The sequence below is a fragment of the Salmo salar genome, chromosome ssa16 (assembly GCF_905237065.1).
Source record: "Salmo salar chromosome ssa16, Ssal_v3.1, whole genome shotgun sequence".
NCBI classification, from domain to species: Eukaryota; Metazoa; Chordata; class Actinopteri; order Salmoniformes; family Salmonidae; genus Salmo; species Salmo salar.
In genome coordinates, this window is record NC_059457.1 from 9,032,365 (window position 1) to 9,049,044 (window position 16,680).

Below are 16,680 nucleotides of genomic sequence, written 5' to 3' on the forward strand. Positions count from 1 at the left end.
GAGAGAGAGAGACTAAGAGACAAGGTGAAGGTAGGGAAAGATTGGTAGAATGGAAGAGTTGTAGCATGAGAGAGAAATATGGAACCGAGTGTAGAAAAAAGAGGGAGGGAGAGAGGTTGTAAGGTTGAACGATTGCTTCTAGCTTATTAGAATCCTAGGAAAGGCCTCTGTCAACTGCCTTTCTTTCTGTTTACCCTTTGTTCCCAAGGAAAAATGCTCTTAGCCCCAATGGAGAGAACAAAAGAGAGAGGATAGGAGAAAGAAAGAGAACGCTGTGCTGTGTTGTGCTGTGTCCCCGTGGTCTCTCCATTCTGGCTCAGGAAATCTCTCCCAATGGTTCAATATCACTGAGAATATAGCACAGTGGCTGTGTTTATAGGCTAACTTCCCCTGTCTAATACAATAAGCTGTAATTCACACCACTATTACCTCTGGAGAAAGAGACTAGGCCATTCAGTCTTTGGTTGTAGCTGAAGAGTGGAGCAGGAAATAGTGTTCCCTATGAGAAAGGAGACATGCCATTCATTGACTGGCTGAAGTCTGTCACAAAGAAGACATTGGTTTTCAGCGTCAGTGTTTCAATGCTCCAAGGTGCCTTGTCAACAAAGGACCTTGAAAGCAGGCGTTAGTGTCCTCATCTGACTATCTGACATTACTTAAGACTAAGAGGGTAGCAGCCCCCCTCATACTCTTTACGGAAATGCAATGGTCATTTAAAGTGAGTAAAGCTGACACGCATGTACACACCTTGCAGTCACATACCTGGCGGAGGACCATAGTCAATGAAGAGATAAGGGGAGATAGAAGGAGGGGTGGGTGGGTGATACAGTGGATGATATAACCAAAGTGTTCCTATGTCCACCAGGACATAACCACGCTCTATTACAGCCCACTGTTATGTTTCACCCCAACCCAACCGGTTCTGAGCTCCAAGCCTGTAATTGCAGCGTAACCACCGATGATGTATGTTACTCCAGGCGTGCGCTGCACTGCGTCTGTGTGTAGGAGTGTGTATGTCCGTGCATGCGTTTATGTGTGTGTATGTGTGTGCGTACGCGCGTGTGTGTGTATGTGTATGAATGCGTGCCTACGTCGGCGTGTGTGTGTGTGTGTGTGTGTGTGTGTGTGTGTGTGTGTGTGTGTGTGTGTGTGTGTGTGTGTGTGTGTGTGTGTGTGTGTGTGTGTGTGTGAATAAAACTTCTGAAACACCTCCTGACATGTCCAGGTACAAGATGCTCTCTTGCTGCTCTTTCTGCCTGCGGGCAATGTCTTTTGTCTCACTGTAGCTCCCTCCACCTCAATGGTGGTTAAGCTCTAATCTGCCAATCTGTCATCTCACTCTCAATATAGCAGCATTATTACCCTCCACACAGTAGTGGGAGTGGCTCGCCGGGCCCATACAATGCCAATGGAAAAAAACACACTTTGCATGTGAAGTGAGATATAGTTCAGTGTTACTGTGTTAATAGTCCCTTTTCACAACTAGATAACCTGGTCTGCAGCACGAGATTCCAGGACGTTACCGTATTCTATTCTATTGCAACCTTCAATCTTGTACGGCACCCGATTAGTAGAAACAACAGAAGATTGACTCAGCACTAAAAGGTCCTACGAAATCACCATGTCCAAGTTCATGTCAAGTTTTTTTCTGGATCAAAAAGGCTTGGAAGGGGCCGTGGTAGGGTCTGTAGTAGGGGCGCGGTCGGCCTGGCAGCCTGGCTGAATTTCAGATAACATTTTAGAGGCCGTTATCTTGGTGGTGTAGAGACGTTTTCGAATTTTTAAGCCAATTTCCTGCAATTTTACTAATTTCTCCATGGAGCTGAGAGAAATGTTTGCAGTTTGAAAGCTAATTTCCTGCAATTCTACACATTCTGCTGTGCTGCTGAGAGAAAATGTCTGCCTGTTTTGGTGGGATGGAGTTTTAGCCTGCCTGAGGACATCACCAGGTGGTAGATTAGTTAATTGACCAAAAAGAAAGAGAGTTCCAAACCTCTCCCAATAACAGATACTTTTCAGTTTTCCCCTCCCCACTCAGACCACTCCCAGACAGTCCTATCAACATTCTTGCTTTCAAAACTGCTCTTAGCTAACAAGCTATGTTTGTTTATTTTTGACAATTTTGATTGAAAACAATCACAGTAAGGTACTTCAGTGTTACCCAGAAATGATTTGATATTGAGATAAAAACTTCTGCGTTGGACCTTCAAAAATATCTAGGTCCATTATCTTTTCTACTTACTTTATATTTGGTTTTCGCCGTTTAAGTTTACACTGACAGAGTTTTTCACGAAAATGTCTTTCTACACTCTATGGACTTACGCAACCCGAAGAAACGCTTAGGCAGTCTGCCCAAGTACAGCACCCCACAGTGCCTTTCGACATTATTACATTGCTTTCTTAATAACTGAGGTATGTGTGGCATCTCCGGTAGACAGGGATGTGTTTTTTTCTTCTATTAAATGGTTTAACTCTGTGTTTTACTGAGCTGGCCAGGCCTCTGTCATACCCAGGTGGTAGTTTCCCGTTCCAAACGCAGCACGCCCCATGTGGACTTCCGTCTGGATGACTCGCGCCCCGTGTCCCCCGAGGTGGCTCTCCTGTCCCCCCAGCGCCACGACGGCTCCCCCCAGCGCAGCCAGGACGGCTCACTATTGTTGGTGACAGGAAATAAGGTGGGTAGACAGTAGACACAGGGGAGGGAGTATCAAAAGACATGAAGAAACACACACACACACACACACACACACACACACACACACACACACACACACACAAAGACACACAGTGTGTAATGATACACTCAAAGACACACACACACACACACACACACAAAGACACACAGTGTGTAATGATACACTCAAAGACACACACACACGCACACTGTATCGACACACACATACTTTATATTCATAGCAGACATTCTTTACATTACTGGTTTGATGGAAACAACAGCCCCCTGGCACTAAGACACAGTGTTCAACACTGACCAGAGCCAACAAATAGTTGGAAACGATGTCCTGAAAGCTTGACATCAATGTCCCACAACAGTTCAGCCAACAGTTGAAAATAAATGTTTTCCCCGTATTCCCACATTGATCAGAGAAATAAAAAAATGGATTTCATTTAGATTTTTTTTGTCACTGGCCTACGTACAATACCCCATAATGTGAAAGTGGAATTCTCTTTCTTTCAACGTTTTTACAATTATTATTTTTTTTTAAATGAAAAGCTGAAATGTCTCGAGTCAATAAGTATTGCCCTTTGTTATGGCAAGCCTAAATACTCTCAGGAGTAAAACATTGCTTAACAAGTCACATAATAAGTAGCATGGACATCCGCATATGTCGGCCTTCCACATCTGCGGTGTTTGTCAGACCTTGAAATTCCGAAAATAGTTATTCTTATGAAAATGTCTGTAGCTTCCGAATGGTTTAGCCTACAAACGAGTATGACCCCACTGTGGAAAGGGTAGACTCTCACGAACATGATGTTCTCTGTTTTGGATGTAGTTTTGTGCCACCAAAAATAAGAGGATAAATATTTGTCAAAAAAATATATATATATTTCCTGAGCTTTCTTCTATCTCGTAGATATAAGACAGATACTTCATAACCTTATTCTCTATTGTTTATTTTTTAACTATTTGACTTTTTTTTTACATTTATGAATGTGTTATTCAATGTGTTTCTATGGGCTATAGTAGTAAAGGCCAAATAAAAATAATATTAATTGATACCTAAAGGGGTCCTAAAATTCTAAATCAAATAGCTAAATGATCCATGGTAAGACCATCTTAAAACAATTCCATATGTCCGTTTAGTAGATATAAATAATGTACAATCCAGGTGTGCAAAGCTCTTAGAGACATGCAGAAAGACTCACAGCTGTAATCGCTACCAAAGATGGTTCTAATATGTATTGATTTGCAACATTTTTCAAAAAACATGTTTTCACTTTGTCATTGTGTAGATAGGTGAGAAAAAAATTACTTAATCAATGTTGAATTCAGGCTGTAACACAACACAATGTGGAATAAGTCAAGGGTACGAATACTTCCCGAAGGCACTGTACAGTATGATGTTTTTACAATGAAGTAATGCATAACTATATAATATTATAATAGTAATGATATGGTATTTTAGCTTAGCAGATGCTTTTATCCAAAGTGTCATATTGTTATGTGATCAATGCAGGAATCAAACCCACAGCATTCTTATGTACAAAACAAACTTATTTTTGTTTAGTCTGTATTCTGATTGGCTGTCATGTGTACGCCCAGATCACCAAGGTCCCTCTGATTGGTCCTGGCTGTGAGCAGCAGTGGATGTGTAGTTCCTGCCTGCTGGCGCCAGGTTTTATGGGATGTGGCTGGTGTGACGGTCGCTGCACCAGGGCAGCCCAGTGTCACCCAGCATCCCTCTGGACCCAGGACTCCTGCCCTCCCGTCATCACCACGGTAACTAGCCAGTTCAAGTTAAAAAAAAGCTTTGTTGTCCACAAGCACAACATTTCACAACACCCCCTATGTCACTCCCTCTGACCAAAATACTGGGACTGTGTTGTTGTTTTGGTCTTTATTGCGATACTGTGAGAGTGTATACATAAACAAAGACAAGCTGCTAGTGACTAGTGTCATCTGAGGCCATACCTTTAACTCCCAAAATAAAGGAAACACCAACATAAAGTGTCTTAATAGGGCGTTGGGCCACCAATTGCCAAAACAGCTTCAATGCACTTTGGCACAGATTCTACAAGTGTCTGGAAATCTATTGGAGGGATGCAACACCATTCTTCCACAATAAATTCCATAATTTGGTGTTTTGTTGATGGTAGTAGAAAACGCTGTCTGAGGCACCGCTTCAGAATCTCCGATAAGTGTTCAATTTGGTTGAGATCTGGTGACTGAGACAGCCTTGGCATGTGGTTTACATCGTTTTCATGCTAATCAAACCATTCAGTGACCCTGTGGATGAGCGCATTGTCATCCTATGGGGGCATAGCCATGGTAACCAGAATAATGTCAAAAATAATGGCCTATGCAGCGTTTTTAGACATGACCCTAAGCATTATGGGATGTTACTTGCTTAATTAACTCAGGAACCACACCTGTGTGGAAGCACCTACTTTCAATATACTTTGTATCCCTCATTTACACAAATTTGTACAATTATTTTGGCAGTTACCTGTAGCTAATTGTACAGTATACTATATGCCATATACCCTTTTGGCAAGTATGGAAACAAAGCTCCCACCAGTAACCTGGATACATTACACAGTGACAGAGTGGGATTTGGCTGTGAACAAGCTAGTCATGTTTTTACTGGAGAGCTTGTAAGCGACTCCTCCATTGTTGTTTAAAGGTTGTCTAAGGATAGTTTAAAGGTTGTCTGTATGGTCGCCTGTCGTTTCTCGTGTGTGGTTTTTACACTTGTTTTTGGATACTAGTTGTCTCTGCTAAAACCAGCACCTGAAACTAGAAGTACAGGGTTTTCTCTGTCTTTGTTATCTGATTAGTTTGGAGGTTGTTTGAAGGTTGTCTTCGGGTTGTTATTGTGTTCGTGTAGATCTCCCCAGCCAACGGCCCCCTGGGAGGGAGCACCAAGGTGACGGTGTGTGGGAGGAACTTTGGCTTCAACAAGACGGAGAGGTTTGACCACACGCTCATCAGCCTGGACGTGGCCGGAGCACCCTGTAAACTACTGAAACGAGAGAGCAACAGCAACAGGTGAGGGAGGACGAACTGGGATTGGGGTGTGTGTGTAGGCGGGGGGGAATAGTGCATGCATGCTTGTGGTTGAGTCAGTGGGTGGGGGTGTGGGGTTGTGTTTGTGTGTGTACTGTTTAATCATGCGTTGGGATAAGGGTGAGAGGGTTAGACAGTTGAATGAAGAATGTTAAGGAAATGGCGCCATAGAATGAGGACTCCAAGTGCCGGGGCGCATTCGCACATTGCATTGCATTCTGCTCATGATTTCACTAAGTGTTAAATTGGTGGGAGAATGGCTGTGTACAGAATTTCACTCTTTCCAATCCAAGAGGCCATGCCAGACAGCAGCGTTTAACTCAAAAGCCCATGTTACCAAACATCCCCCCCTCTTATAGTCAACTCATTGTGTAGAAGATTGAACCCCCCGAAAGATGGCCTCTTTGTGCTTTTCTGCAGCGTAGTAAAGTCATCATCAAATTAGGTTAACCTCTTGCTTACCCCAACAAGAGCGAGCACACAATGTTTGTTGTTGGTGTTCTTGTGCCTCTCTTGTGGGATAAATCATGTTTTATTGAATTGTGTGTGTGTACACGTCTCTGTGTGTGTAGGTTGGTGTGTGTTCCGGCGTCTCCTGTGAACTCGTCTCTGGCTAGTAGTGTGGTGAAGGTCCACAGTGGCAAGGAGATGTCCCAAGCACAGGGATTCACCTTTGTGGTAAGAACTGAATGCTGTCTCCACTCACAATCACAATATGAACTCAGTAGACAGTAGTCATTAACCCTGGTCCTGGAGAGCTAAAAATGCAGGCTTTGGTTCTCTCTCTAGCTCTCCACGACTACAGTTGGTGCCCACTGTCATAGGCACTGTAGGTACAGTATGTCAGATGGATGGACAGATTGATTACTTACAGTAACTGACTGATTTACATATGAACTGTAATTGTGGTTGTTGTTGGGTTTGAAGTGGTTTCTACTCCCCTCCTGCCTCGCTCACACAGATCCCAGTAATCAGGGAGATCTTCCCTGCATTCGGTCCTAAGTCAGGAGGCACCGTGCTCACCATCAGAGGCTCTTTCTTAGACAGTGGCAACACCAGACAGGTCACTGTTGGGAACGCAACCTGTGAGATCCTGAGGTGAGTACATAATGTTTCTGCTTCGAGTAAAAATGCTTGTGTGTGTGTGTGTACAGTGGGGGGAAAAAGTATTTGATCCCCTGCTGATTTTGTACGTTTGCCCACTTACAAAGAAATGATCAGTCTATAATTTTAATGGTAGGTTAATTTGAACAGTGAGAGACAGAATAACAACAAAAAAATCCAGAAAAACGCATGTCAAAAATGTTATAAAATGATTTGCATTTTAATGAGGGAAATAAGTATTTGACCCCTCTGCAAAACATGACTTAGTACTTGGTGGCAAAACCCTTGTTGGCAATCACAGAGGTCAGACGTTTCTTGTAGTTGGCCACCAGGTTTGCACACATCTCAGGAGGGATTTTGTCCCACTCCTCTTTGCAGATCTTCTCCAAGTCATTAAGGTTTCAAGGCTGACGTTTGGCAACTCGAACCTTCAGCTCCCTCCACAGATTTTCTACGGGATTAAGGTCTGGAGACTGGCTAGGCCACTCCAGGACCTTAATGTGCTTCTTCTTGAGCCACTCCTTTGTTGCCTTGACTGTGTGTTTGGGGTCATTGTCATGCTGGAATACCCATCCACAACCCATTTTCAATGCCCTGGCTGAGGGAAGGATGTTCTCACCCAAGATTTGACGGTACATGGCCCCGTCCATTATCCCTTTGATGCGGTGAAGTTGTCCTGTCCCCTTAGCAGAAAAATGCCCGCAAAGCATAATGTTTCCACCTCCATATTTGACGGTGGAGATGGTGTTCTTGGGGTCATAGGCAGCATTCCTCCTCCTCCAAACACGGCGAGTTGAGTTGATGCCAAGGAGCTCCATTTTGGTCTCATCTGACCACAACACTTTCACCAGTTGTCCTCTGAATCATTCAGATGTTCATTGGCAAACTTCAGATGGGCATGTAAATGTATTCTTGAGCCTTGGGACCTTGCAGGCGCTGCAGGATTTCAGTCCTTCACGGCGTAGTGTGTTACCAATTATTTTCTTGGTGACTATGGTCCCATCTGCCTTCAGATCATTGACAAGATCCTCCTGTGTAGTTCTCGGCTGATTCCTCACCGTTCTCATGATCATTGCAACCCCACGAGGTGAGAACTTGCATGGAGCCCCAGGCCGAGGGATATTGACAGTTCTTTTGTGTTTCTTCCATTTGCGAATAATCACACCAAATGTTGTCACTTTCTCACCAAGCTGCTTGGCGTTGGTCTTGTAGCCCATTCCAGCCTTGTGTAGGTCTACAATCTTGTCCCTGACATCCTTGGAGAGCTCTTTGGTCTTGGCCATGGTGGAGAGTTTGGAATCTGATTGATTGATTGCTTCTGTGGACAGATGTCTTTTTTACAGGTAACAAGCTGCGGTTAGGAGCACTCCCTTTAAGAGTGTGCTCCTAATCTCAGCTCCTTACCTGTATAAAAGACACCTGGGAGCCAGAAATCTTTCTGATTAAGAGGGGGTCAAGTACTTATTTCCCTCATTAAAATGCAAATCAATTTATAACATTTTTGACATGCGTTTTTCTGGATTTTTTGTTGTTATTCTGGCTCTCACTGTTCAAATAAACCTACCATTAAAATTATAGACTGATCCTTTCTTTATCAGTGGGCAAACGTACAAAATCAGCAGGGGATCAAATACTTTTTCCCCCCACTGTACATGCGGACAATACACACTGTATTTAACATGTTTGGGTAATTATCCAAATGTGAGGAATTGTGTTGTGTGTGTGTGTACTCTCATTAATATGCCGATGTGTATTCTGTCTCTCTCCAGTATGTCAGTTACCATGCTGATGTGCAGAACCCCTCCCCAGTCGGCCCCGTCCCTCCAGGCGGTGTATGTGAGGGTGGACTCTGTGGTCCGAGAGGCTCCTGTACTCTTCACCTACAACGAGGACCCTCTCATCTCCAGCATCCAGCCCACACGATCCTTCATCAGGTACTTGATATTCGTTTGCTAGTTCGTCCGTTAGTTAGGAGGAAGGCAGGCCGTAGAGCAATAACAGGAGTAATAAGGAGGTGTCGACAGAGGCAGCTAGGGAAATAGATATCGCTATTATTATCCATAGGAAGAGGTTCCATAGGACACAGGTGTCAGAGAAGAGAATGAAAGATTGTAGGGGGAGTTTATGGAAACAGAGAAGTCACAGAGAGAAAGAACAAGTAGCAGTGTGTGGTATATAGAGGAGAAGAGAAAGTGAGAGAGACATTCATAAAAGATAAGTGGGTGAAGAGGGACACATTAAATAAAAATCTGTTTGGCTGCTGGTGGGCAAAGAGACCCCCAGCTCCGCTAAAACCATTGACAACTATGTTTCGTTGTCAAGGTATTGTTAAATAAATGTTCTAACTATTTGGTTGGAATATCATCACCTCTCGAAGAGCATAGTCAGAACTACACATTTCCGATTATTCCACATCAATCATCAGAGTTATACAGTAAGTAACTGCATACTTTTTATGATCAGAAAACATCGATTGAGCGTGTATTTTCAGACAGGTGAGGGTAGCCTATCGATTTGGCATGTAGCTAGCTAAGCAAACAACATGTGCCATTTAGCTTGCTTCGTCAGAGACTAGGCTTTTGGAAAGAGCTTGACATCGGCATTTCTTTGACTTAGTAACATTGTCAGTCGGATTACTATCATCACCAGTATAGCAAGCAAATCAAACAATATTTGGATAGAGCCTTCTAGCTTTGTTAACTGTTATTAGCTAGCTAGCCAATTTGACGTGGTCCATCAATAAATGGAGCCTAAAATGTCTGTCAGCAGCAATCGTGATTAAACACTCTTAAAAACAAAATTGAAAAGGGGATCTTGTTAGCTAACTTCACTAGGAAGGCCTACGTTGGTTGGGGGGGAAAAGTACATTAGGTCTACTTACGTCTATGTCTAGCCAACCTTTACAGTTTATATCGTCAAATACGCCCTTCTGCTGCTTGACAGGCAGATCTCACAAAAGATGGGAAATGAACGTAAAACACTCATAGCCTACTTGTCACTTATACATTAGTTCACTTTTATTTGACTGTATATCACTCAAATATCCAATTAATGGTGGCCAATATTACAGGATGAATTGATTTTTAATGATCATTAAAAGCATGCAGGTACTTGCTGTATAACGCTGATTATAGAGCCAAATGTGCGCAATTGTTTTGCATGGAATACTAATGCATTTGTAGTTATGACTGTGTTCTTCAAGAGGTGATGATTTTTGTAGGACAGTTAACATTTATTTAACAATCCCTTGAAAACGGCATGCAGTTGAAAATTGTTTTAGATGTTTGCAGCAGGCAAATCTAACACTCTGCGCCTTATTGTGATGTTTTATTGATAGTGACTAATCCCTAGCATCCATTTTTTCCATGGAGACCACACTTTGTCATTATTCATGCCTACTTTCTCTGTGTCACCAATAGTGGAGGCAGCACGGTGGTGGCCCAGGGCTTCTACCTTCACTCGGCTTCCCCGCCTCAGATGGTGCTCATCCCCACAGCCCAGGACGGCAAGGTCTTCACTGTGGTGAGTGTCTGAACCTTTATTGAACTAGGATTGAGGTTTAGGAAGACCTCTTTCCCACTGAGTGTCTGTCCGTCTGTTGAGGCGACCAACCGGAGATCTTCCAGCCTGTGCAAAAACGAAATACCTCCAGGCGCCCGTCACACAAACCGTGTGGCTGTTATTGTCATTAAGCCCCCCTGAAAAGAGGAGAAATAAGTGAAATATTAGGGGAACAGTGCTAGATAGATTTGTACGAATGGATGGAGGGGAAATGGAAAATCTACGCTCCATATGCGATAGAGTCATCACCTCTGAGTCACACAGTAATGTTACGGTAGCTGACTTGGTTTATTATCTGGCTTCAATCTGCTCAATCTGGGTTGATTATCTTTTCTGCATCCCAAATAGCACCATAATCCCTATTTAGTGCACTACTTTTGACCAAAACTCTATGGGACACAACCATGGTTTATTATGCACTACAAAGGGAATAGGGTAACATTTGGGACACAACCATTGCCTCAATCTCTTCAATCTGTGTTGATTCTCCTTATTCTAAGAAAGCTGTGGTGCATACACATGTATTCAGGCACTATCATGGTTACCACAGCACTAAAGAAACCCTGACCTGACTCTCCGTTCGTTCCACTTTTATAAGGAACCCTTGATAACTAGATAGAAATGTAGGTTTCATTGCAGTTGTTTTTTAATGTTACCCTCTGTCTTGAAACAAACTGGTACACCTTAGTGTTGGGGTTGGTGGTTGCTTGACTTTGAGTTGGCCCACATTGTGACATGTTGTTCCCAAATCAAATCAAATGTTATTGGTCACATACACATGGTTAGCAGATGATATTGCGAGTGTAGAGATATGCTTGTGCTTCTAGGTCCGACAGTGCAGCAGTATGTAACAGGTAATACAGTATGTAACAATTCCATAACAAAACCAAAACAGACACAATCTAGTAAAGGAATGGGATGAGAATATATAAGTATAAAATATATGGATGAGCAGTGACAGAGCGGCTAAGATGCAATAGATAAAGAATAGATGGTGAAGGATACAGTATACAGTATATACATATGAGATGAGTAATGCGAGATGTAAACATTCTTAAAGTGGCATTATTAAAGTGATTAGGGTTCCATTTATTAAAGTGGCCAATGATATCAAGTCTGTAGGTAGGCAGCCGCCTCTCTGTGATAGTGGTGGCTGTTTAACAATCTGATGTTCTTGAGATAGAAGCTGTTTTTCAATCTCTTTGTCTCAGCTTTGATGCACCTGTACTGACCTCGCCTTCTGGATGGAAGTCAGGTGAACAGGTAGTGGCTTGGGTGGTTATTGTCCTTGATTATCTTTTTTGCCTTCCTGTGACATCGGGTTCTGTAGGTGTCCTGGAGGGCAGGTAGTTTGCCCCCGATGATGCGTTGTGCAGACCGTACCACCCTCTGGAGATACTTACGGTTATGGGTGGTGCAGTTGCCGTACCAGGCGGCGATACAGCCCGACAGGATGCTCTCAATTGTGCACCTGTAAAAATTAGTGAGGGTTTTGGTGACAAGCCAAATTGTTTCAGCCTCCTGAGGTTGAAGAGGCGCTGTTGCGCCTTCTTCACCACACTGTCTGTGTGCGTGGACCATTTTCAGTTTGTCGGTGATATGTACACAGAGGAACTTAAAACATTCCACTTTCTACACTGCTGGCCCGTCGATGTGGATAGGGGGGTGCTCCCTTTGCTGTTTCCTGAAGTCCACGATAATCTCTTTTGTTTTGCTGACATTGAGTGAGAGGTTATTTTCCTGACACCACACTCCGAGGGCCCTCACCTCCTCCCTGTAGGCTGTCTCGTCAATGTTGATAATCAAGCCTACCACTGTAGTGTCGTCTGCAAACTTGATGATTGAGTTGGAGGCATGCGTGGCCACTCAGTCATGGGTGAACAGGGAGTACAGGAGAGGGCTGAGAACGCACTCTTGTGGGGCCTCAGTGTTGAGGATCAGCAGAGTGGAGATGTTTCATACCTGTGATGGTGATTGCCTCATCTGTGGACCTATTGGGGCTGTAAGCAAATTTAAGTTGGACTAGGATAACAGGTAGGGTGGAGGCGATATGTTCCTGGACTAGTCTCTTAAAGCACTTCATGATGACAGAAGTGAGTGCTACAGGGCGATAGTCATTTTGTTCAGTTACCTTAGCTTTCTTGGGAACAGGAACAATGGTGGCCATCTTGAAGCATGTGGGGACAGCAGACTGGAATAGGGTTTGATTGAATATGTCTATAAACACACCAGCCAGCTGGTCTGCGCATGCTCTGAGGACGCGGCAAGGGATGCCGTCTGGGCCGGCAGCCTTGCGAGGGTTAACACGTTTAAATGTTTTACTCACGTCAGCCATGGAGAAGGAGATCCCACAGTCTTTGGTAGCGGGCTGTGTCGGTGGCACTGTATTGTCCCCAAAGCGTGCAAAGAAGTTGTTTAATTTGTCTGGGAGCAAGGCGTCAATGTTCGCGATGGGGCTGGTTTTCTTTTTGTAATGCGTGATTGTCTGTAGACCCTGCCACATATGTCTCGTGTTTTAGCCATTGATTTGCGATTCCACTTTGTCTCTACACTGATGCTTTGCTTGTTTGATTGCCTTACGCAGGGAATAACTACACTGTTTGTATTTGGTCTTGTTTCCAGTCGCCTTGTCATGATTAAATGCAGTGGTACGTGCTTTCAGTTTTGCGCGAATGCTGCCATCAATCCACGGTTTCTGGTTAGGGAAGGTTTTAATAGTCACAGTAGGTACAACATCTCCTATACACTTCCTTATAAACTTGCTCACCGAGTCAGCGTATATGTCAATGTTATTGTCTGAGGCTACCCGGAACATATCCCAGTCCACTTGATCAAAGCAATCTTAAAGCGTGGAATCCGATTGGTCAGACCAGCGTTGGATAGACCTAAGCACGGGCACTTCCTGTTTTAGTTTCTGCCTATAGGAGGGGAGCAACAAGATGGAGTCATGGTCAGATTTGCCAAAAGGAGTGTGGGGGAGGGCCTTGTATGCATCGCGGAAGTTAGAGTAGCAGTGGTCGAGTGTGTTACTCGCTCGTGTACTGCAATCGATATGCTGATAGAATTGAAGTAGCCTTGTTCTCAGATTAGCTTAGTTAAAATCCCTAGCTACAATAAATGCAGCCTCAGGATATATGGTTTCCAGTGTGCATAAAGATACCAAGACAGCCTTGATGGCTATCTTGGTATCCGCTTGCGGGGGGATACACACGGCTGTGACAATAACCCAAGGAGAGTTCCCTTGGGAGATAATACGGTCGGCATTTGATTGTCCCCCGCCCATCTTCTAACAGAGAGATGTGTGTTCCTGTCGGTGCGATGCACTGAAAATCCCGTTGGCTGTACAGATTCCGACAGCATGTCCCCAGCTAGCCATGTCTCTGTGAAACAGAGTATGTTACAATCCCGGATATCTCTTTGGAAAGCAACCCTTGCCCTAATTTTGTTGACTTTGTTAACTAGGGACTGGACATTAGCGAGTAATATACTCAGAAGTGGTGGGTGGTGTGCGAGCATCCGAAGCCTAGAAGACTGCTCCGGCACCCTCTCCTCCGACGGCGTTGTTTTGAGTCGGCCTCTGGAATCAGTTCAAATGCCCTGGGAGGTGCAGATAAAGGATCCGCTTTGGGAAAGTCGCATTCCTGGTCGTAGTGTTGGTTTTCTGAGTTAACAATGTAAGAAATAATACATTTAAAAAAACTAAATACTGCACAGTTTCCTAAGGACTTGAAGCGAAGCTTCCATCTTTATCGGCGCCATCTTGTCATCTCTATGAACCACAACAAATATGTTTTACACACAAGTGGCCTCTGATGTTATGTGGACAGGTAGTGCTTTGTTATGGTGTTATCTTTCAACGTGATAGCAAGGCACAGAGGTTTAGTCATGACTCCCTTTGGAGAAACGCACACTCAAGCAAAACACACACTGCTCTAACACTTTATCTCATATCTCAACCAAACAAAATCCCTCTCTATCCCTCTCCACCCCCTCTACACCAGACCACTGTATCTGTATCAGCTAAGCTACAACCAACCCCTACCCCCTGACATCAAGCGCACTCACGCACACACACACACACCAGCTCGCCTTTCAGTTTCCCTTTCACTGACCCCCTCCTGGTGTGACCTGTGATGAGGTTGGTGCTCTATAGAGCCTCAGGGAGGGCTAGGGTTAGAAGAGACAACAGGAGAGGAGGGATCAGATGGGGATGAGGAAGGAAAAAGGACACATGTAGAAGGTGTCCTCATAATATGCCTCAGTATCAATTCAACTACCAATAACATTGTTATACGTTTATGATTTGAAGGTTTCGATTTGGAGACTTTGAAAATGTTCCATGGAATTTATTGTGCTTAGAATTTCAGCGCATTTTCTCAATAGACTTGCATAGAAATGGGATCCACCTTGGTACAACTATAGATCAAATAAGCATGGTTCAACGCATGCACTGAGTTTGTCCCTTTTCAAACAATCTTATTTCCTTTCCATTCCAACCATTAATCTAATACCTAAAGCCCCAGAGAATACTGACTGGATGACAGTGCACCAGGCAAGACAAGACAGGGACTTGTACTGTGTTTAACCACATGGGGTATAATTTCTAATGATTTAGTATAGGGGATAATGCTCTAGTCCCCTAATGCTCCAGCTGTTGCCTCTTAAATTCTTTACAGTAACCAGGATGAGATGAGGCATTCTCTAGGAAGAGACAGTATGAGGCACAGTATTATCTTGACCCACAACATGGGGTCGCCGGAGAAGAGAGGGAGATAGAGAGAGAGGGATCACTGTTTCCAAAGAGAACACCCCTGGATATATGAATGCCCGAGCAGTAATTTGAGCGGGCCTGTCATCATCCACCACCACAGCAGCTCTGTGTTTGTTCAGTAGAGAAAAGGGAAAGAGGAAAATAAAACTTTGATCCGTGTACAATTTCATCTCCTGACTTTGGGTAACCTGACTGCACAGACCCCTAGCTGACTGTCAGCCAGTAAAATATAGTAGGACTGTGGTTGAAATAGGAGTCCATAATATACTCCACATATGCAGTATACTGTACACATACAGTACGCATGCTGACATGCACACATGCACAACCACACACTTGCAGGCACGTACAGTACAAACACACACACTCGTGATCCTCTTTCCATAGATTTCATACCAACAAGGTCTAGAAGAGAAGAAAAACAAATCTTCCATAGACCAACAATGTGATTTGGGGCCTCGACAACAGCATGAGAGAAAGGAGACAGAGAAGAAAAAAAATGTCCAGAATTGACTTGATATCTGTTTCTCAGATCTGGAGTAAAGCCGAGGCTCAAGTAATCTCAGCTTTCCCACAAACATGAAAGGAATGTTTTTTTTTCTTTTACGATCTGCAGGGAAAAGCTGGCATGGTCAGAAAGCCAAAGGAGCCGAGAAAAAAGAGGGATGGAGCAATAGATCTGAGTTAGTGTGAATTTTCACATTACTACGTCCAGGGCCCATTCACATCCAGTACAGGGGGCCAGGGAGCCGAGTGAGATTGCCAAGTGTTTGTGTGGAGAGGTTGATGGGGAAGTGGCGTTTGCGGTTGGACAGGGTTAGCTTGACTAGAGGATCCACTAGACTAGCCAGACACCGGTTGGTAAGGATTCATAAAGTTCCATGTCAACACAGCCCAGGTCTGCCTTTCCCATCCCCTGTGTTATAATGCAGTATACGTGTATCATAAGTATCATTATAAATACACTACGGTGTTATGTGTGTGCGCCTCATAGAAAGTGTTACCGATCCATAAACCAGCCAGACACATGTTGGAGGAATTCATACACGGGGGTGCTCCATGTCAACTGAAGACCTGGTCTGGTCTGCCTTTCCCATCTCTTACCCTTTTAGCAGCATGGCCAAAGCCCAGCTTGAGGGGATGCCTGAGAGGGGCAAGTATGAGGCCTTCCGTTTCCACCTGGCTAGTTAAAGATTTTTTTGTGACCCAATACAGCTACACTTGTCGGTGTTATCTTTCTATCTTAGCTAACATGTATGTACAGCTTGAGTCCTTAGCTTCTTGGTAACACTTAGTATCTTATAAGACAGCTTTGTTTGGCATTGTTAGCCCTTGGTCAGGATACTGAACACGTTCCAGAGAGTTTACAATTGTACAATTGCACTATGGTTGCTGTCTCCATCTTGGGAGTACAGGGTTGCCAGTTCAGTGATAATCAGAATAACTACCCACCTCTTCTGCTACCATATCAACTAACAAGTAATTGTATTCACAGTTG

At 43.9% G+C, this 16,680-nt stretch overlaps 1 protein-coding gene across 1 annotated transcript in view; it reads left to right on the plus strand.

Annotated features, from left to right (window-relative positions):
• Window positions 1-16,680, plus strand: part of LOC106573120 (hepatocyte growth factor receptor) — a 78,821-nt gene that overhangs the window by 27,604 nt on the left and 34,537 nt on the right. The window contains exons 4-10 of the mRNA XM_014147829.2: window positions 2,514-2,675; window positions 4,283-4,459; window positions 5,568-5,728; window positions 6,319-6,424; window positions 6,708-6,844; window positions 8,620-8,784; window positions 10,270-10,372. Coding sequence (XP_014003304.1) covers window positions 2,514-2,675; window positions 4,283-4,459; window positions 5,568-5,728; window positions 6,319-6,424; window positions 6,708-6,844; window positions 8,620-8,784; window positions 10,270-10,372 — 1,011 coding nt within the window. The remainder of the gene's footprint in view (window positions 1-2,513; window positions 2,676-4,282; window positions 4,460-5,567; window positions 5,729-6,318; window positions 6,425-6,707; window positions 6,845-8,619; window positions 8,785-10,269; window positions 10,373-16,680) is intronic.